This window comes from Penicillium brevicompactum, assembly GCF_028827555.1.
Source record: "Penicillium brevicompactum strain IBT 35665 chromosome Unknown utg000002l_segment0_segment0, whole genome shotgun sequence".
Classification (NCBI taxonomy): Eukaryota; Fungi; Ascomycota; class Eurotiomycetes; order Eurotiales; family Aspergillaceae; genus Penicillium; species Penicillium brevicompactum.
In genome coordinates, this window is record NW_026623205.1 from 1,311,148 (window position 1) to 1,317,007 (window position 5,860).

General features: G+C 51.2%; 1 protein-coding gene across 1 annotated transcript; it reads left to right on the plus strand.

Moving 5' to 3' along the window:
• Window positions 1-379: 379 nt before the first annotated feature.
• Window positions 380-713, plus strand: N7506_003242 (uncharacterized protein; the record flags this gene model as incomplete). Its single annotated transcript, XM_056952537.1, is given in 2 exon segments — window positions 380-687; window positions 698-713. The coding sequence occupies 2 exon segments, from the start codon at window positions 380-382 to the stop codon at window positions 711-713; spliced, it is 324 nt and encodes a 107-aa protein (XP_056814229.1).
• Window positions 714-5,860: the final 5,147 nt, after the last annotated feature.

Sequence of the window (5,860 nt, forward strand, 5' to 3'; positions counted from 1 at the left end):
AGATTCGGAAGGACGGTGTTGTAACACGCCGAAGCTTATTTGTATAGACCCCTGAGATCGTTCAACCGATCTTTAAACACCTACAATCAATCACCTGATTCTATTGGACATGTTCAGTACCAGCCAGTACATCAATTCCTCATCCTGACAGTTATGAGCCCGATCTGCCTGACTGTATAAAGGAGATATATCACCTACCTGCTCTGTATCTCGCAGTCAACGAATCCCCGAAGCACCCAACACGGTCGGATACCCCTGAACGCCCAGCCACCCCTTGTGAGCTCTTGCGTCCAGTGCACAGAAAATCCGGACCGACAAGCAGCCTTCGGAAACGTTTTATGAGGAGATTTTGAGTATCTGAGCTATATCTTGTGCGAAGATGTCCGATATCACGAGGGAAGATCTGATGCAAGTCCCGCTTGACCAGAAGCTTCAGTCGGAAGCGCAGTGGAGGGTCTGGATAGGCCATATCAAATCAGCGGCTGTTGCAGAAGATGTGTGGGATTACCTTGATCCTGAGAAGGCGGATGACGAAGTTCTGCAGGTGCCTGAGGCTCAGGAAGAGCCCTCGTTACCCCGGGATAACCGCCAGCGGGAGAGAGATATCATGGACCTAGAAGATGCGGAGCTCAAGAGATACACGTTCACTGTTCAAGCGTACGATCGCCGCGATCAGCGCAGACAGAGGTTATTAAAGACTATGTCACGATTAAACAGCCTCATCACCCGTTCGTTAGCCACGGATCATCACTACCTCGTCGTGGGCGAGGATTCACCGCGGAAGAAGTTGATGAAGCTATCCGAAACGTTTAAACCAAAGCCTCAGAATCGCCAGCAGCAACTTCGTCGTGCTTGGAGAGAGATGATCAGGCAGAGGCCTCAAGGGGATACTAACCACTGGTTGACCCAGTGGGTTAGCCTATTCGAAGAAGGCAAGATCGCGGGTATACCTGACTGCTCTAACGGAGACCATTTCGCGATACGAGACTTCTTGGACGCTATACAACCGGTTGATGATACTTGGTGCACAGCCTGGCGCGAAAAGCTCGCAGATCAGGAGAAATCTGTCACGTTTCATGAGGTTATAGCTAGCTACCGTAGCCGCCGGGGTGATCTCGCGATCTCCGGGGGACGGAAGCAGCCAAAGATAGCTCTGGCTTCGTTAAACGGTGAACCGGAGGCTAAGCCCGCGGAGAGGACCTACCGGAAGAAATGCCCGTGCGGTAACGCTCATCCTCAGCACCAGTACTCTACGTGCTTCTACCTCAATGAATCACTTCGACCGGAGGGCTGGAAGCCACGGGAGGGTACTCTTCAACGGATTCCTGAGTTTATCAAGCAGATGAGCCCTCAAGATCAAGAGAAGATCGCCAAAATACAGCAGAAGAAGGCTGAATCAGCTCACCTAGCTGGTACGGCACCGCCAGAGGGCCAGTCCCTAGCGTTCTTCGCTAACGATACTCGATCTATCGCTGCGTCAGAAGTGGACGATGAGCCACTCAAAGATAGCTGGATTCTTGATACCGGAGCCACCTGTCATATCTGCAACGATCTCGAGCAGTTCTTGACATACATGCCGCGAGAAAGCACCGTCAAGACCGGTCAAACAGTGACACCGATGATAGGCTATGGGCAGGTCAGGATCACCGGGAAACACCCTCGTACAGGCACTACGGTGTCTGTCACCCTAGACAACGTGTGGTACTCGCCCGGCTTCCATACAAGCTTGATCTCACTCTCTGTGATTGAGGATAAGGGCTTCTGCTTTAAATCTGATGAAAGAGCGATATTCAAAGCCAATGAAGCTGTTCTTAAGGTAGAGAGACATCACGGCCTATACACAGTCATCTACAACCCGAACCACCGAGCAGCGTTTTCCGTACGGCATTCGGAGAAGCCTCACCTCTCAGCAGCTTCAGCGAGGCGCTGGCATCGTCGGTTGGGCCACGCCTTTGACCAGAAGATTGAGAAGCTGCCGGAGATGGTTGATGGGGTCAAAATTGATAGAATCTGCGAAGATAATCATCACGATAATCCCGAGAAATGCGAAGTCTGTCAGCTAACAAAGTCTAAACGCCAAATCTCTCGAAGGACAACTGGCACACCGTACGGCAAGTATGGTCGTATCCACTTCGATCTCGTTCAAATTGACCCAGGGTATAACGGAGATCGCTGGATGACACACTTCTACCTCGAAGGCGTACGCCTCCACGCGGCCTATACCCATGAGAAGAAGAACGGCTGTCAAGATGCGGTTAGTCAGTTCGTCGCACTAGCTAAGAAGCAGTGGAATCTTCCGATACGTGCCTTCCGATATGATAACGAACGCTCTGCTGGGCGTACGGTGGAAGATTTCTTGTCAAATGAAGGCTTTATCATTGAGCATAGTGTAGTGGGCACCCCGGAACAGAACGGCTTCGCGGAGCGATCTGGGGGGGTGATAATCACCGTGGCTCGTACTCTAATAGCCGATGCAGGCCTCCCTAAGAATCTATGGCCTGAAGCTGTTAGAGCTGCTGTATGGATCATCAACAGATCGCCCACGAAGCTACCAGACGGCCGGTGGATAGTCCCTTACCAAGAGGCATTCTTCAATCAGCCACAACAGCGTGTCAACCTCGCAAACTTGAGGATCTTCGGTTGCCGAGCGTACGTGCGGAAGCAGGCTATTCCGAACGCCGCGAAGATGGAGCCACGCGCCGAGATAGGCTATCTCGTTGGCTATGAAGCCTCGAACATCTGGAGGGTGTGGTTTCCCCGCAGAGAAGCTGTACGATCAGTGCGAGATGTTGTTTTTGATGAGAACGTGTTCTTCAATGCTCGAGAGCTAGAGAAGGAGCCGGTCCGCGATATATTGGAGACCATGCCATGGGCTATTGGAGACGAGGATACTGACCAGGGCACCACTGAAATAAGCCTGGATATACCTCAACCAGTTGGAAACATCGCGGACTCACAGGGAACAGAGCCACAGAGCTTGACTAAGCCTTCCAAAGAGAAAATAGCCCCTTCGCAGCCAGCGGAGCCTCAGCAGATGATATCACCGTCGCCCACGCCGTCCGTTCAGCCAGTGCAGACCTCAAATCCTCGCACGGCACCAGAATCAATCCCAGGAGCCTTCCCGGCACCACCAGACCATGATTCTCAAGATCAACTCGCTGAACAGCTTCAGAGAGAGCTCTCGGCAGCCACACTTACCCGAGAGACTCGTACTGCGCCCAGGGATATAGTGGGAGATGTTTCGTCTCGCAACATCGTGTCGGGCTCACGCAAGCGAAGATCTAGAGATATCAGCAATTTAGCCTTCTCAGCGGACGACGAGGAAAATGAAGAGGGGGTACTCGCTGCCTTTGCAACCGGCCTCAATGGATCTCATTCACATACAAGAACACACCGCGATGAGCTACCTTCGGAGCCTCAGAATTGGCGAGAGATGATGAATCATCCATTCAACGAAGGCTTCTTAGCAGCTGCTGGCCTCGAGGTCAAAACAATTGAACGGAAGGGCACTTTTGAGGTCATACAGCGTCCGAACGACCGCAGCGTGCAGGTGCTCCCACTAAAGTGGGTCTTTAACTATAAGTTCGATAGTGATGGATATCTGGTGAAGCTGAAGGCGAGAATCTGTGTCCGAGGAGATCTTCAGAAGCTTTCTACGGAAGAAAAGTATTCAGCTACCCTCGCTGCCCGTACGGCCCGCGCCGTTCTCGCTCTGGTCGCTGCGTTTGACCTCGATACACACCAATTTGATGCTGTCAACGCCTTCCTTAACAGCACACTGGATGAAACAGTGATAACGGAGATGCCCGAGGGGTTTAGGCAGTCTGGATATTGCTGGAAGCTCCTCAGAGCTCTCTACGGCCTACGGAAATCCCCAAGGCTCTGGCAACGTGAGGCCACAAAGGTCTTGACTAAGCTAGGTCTCACAGTCGTTCAAGAAGATCTTTGTCTCTTCGCATCGGACGGCATCATCGTATTCTTCTATGTAGACGATATAATCATCGTCAATCACCCATCTCAGCGCCAGCGCGCGGCTGAGATCAAAGAGAAACTTAACAGCACATGGGAATTGAGAGACATGGGCGAAGCTGCGTGGTTCCTAGGGATCCGTATTGTCCGTGACAGACAGCAGATGGCCCTCTGGCTCTGTCAGGACTCATACATCTCCTCTATGGCAAGCAGATATCACCTGACCACCCATCGTCGCTTTGATACACCCCAGGCACCAGCTACGTTGAAGCCGTACGCTGGGCAGGCCACAAAGGAACAAATTCATGAGTACCAGGAGAAGGTGGGTTCCACACAGTATGCTACTACCATCACACGGCCAGATGCAGCCAAAGCCGCCTCCACGTTAGCTCAGTTCCTCACGAACCCGGGACCGGAGCATCTCGAAGCGATCAACCGCGTGATATCCTACTTATACCACACACGTTTCCTCGCTCTCACCTATCGGCCGCGCCGATCCGATGATGATGAAGCCGTCACTTTCTTTAGTGATGCCTCGTTCGCCGATAACCCGGATCGGAAGAGCTCGGAGGGATATCTCTGCACAATCTTTGGCGGACCTGTTGACTGGAGGGCTGGTAAACAGCGTACGGTGACCACTAGTACTACCGAAGCGGAGCTGCTAGCGATCTCCGAGGCTGCGAGGACCATGAGCATGTGGAAACGTCTCTTTGAAGCTATTCGCTTTGATCCAAAGCACGAACTTGCTATCCGGTGCGATAACCAACAGACGATTCGGCTTCTCATCAAGGAAGCTCCTCAGCTGCGGACAAAGCTACGTCACGTTGATATCCACCACCATTGGCTCCGTCAGGAGGTCCAAGCAGGCAGGATTCTCATCAGATGGACCGAAACGAAAAGTATGGCTGCGGACGGACTCACTAAGCTACTGCCGCGCCAGAAGCACACAGAATTTATCCAATTGATGGGCATGGAGGATATTGGAAATCTGCTAGATTAGCAGAGGTTGTTGGGAATTGTGCAAACGCTGAGGGGGTGTGACGAACTGAGAGAGTGGTCAAATACCACTAGGACCCTTTGGGACGCTTATTCATCGATCACCCAATTCCCACTAGTATTTGTACGGTATTCCGGGCAGATTCGGAAGGACGGTGTTGTAACACGCCGAAGCTTATTTGTATAGACCCCTGAGATCGTTCAACCGATCTTTAAACACCTACAATCAATCACCTGATTCTATTGGACATGTTCAGTACCAGCCAGTACATCAATTCCTCATCCTGACAAAATCGACCACTAAGCGCATTTCGGTAATACGATAACCGCTGTACCGGACAAAGTATTAATGCGGAGAAATTTCATAATATGAATAATATGAATGCGAATATGAATAATGCGTTTATTCGCGCGAATAAAAAATTCATATATTCATATTCGCGGACTGCGAATATGATTATGTTGTATATTCGCATTCCTTTATTCCTTTCGGAACCCTAGTCTCTGATATTGTGAGTGACCATCGCTTGCGCCAGGCTATGTCGGTTTTGTGCTCGCTCTTGTGCTTCAAAACATGCGCGTCATGACTGATTTTCATTTTTCAATATAGGAGCCCATCATCACCCGCCAAACAGCCTTTGGGTGGCCCTTATCGACGGATCGGAGATAAGACCAAAGGGCATTACGACGCGTGCTACATAGGGTTTTCGCCCTCACCGCCTTCAATCCATGGATGGCCGAGTTTCTGGCCTTTTGAAACATTTATCCATTGCGACTATATGCTTGCCTGTGTGATGAGTTTATGCCTCCCTAGGCTACCTCAGAGAATCTTTTGGGATGACGGCTGGAGAATGCGACGGACCAGAAACGACATAGCATGAATCGTGGACGTTGC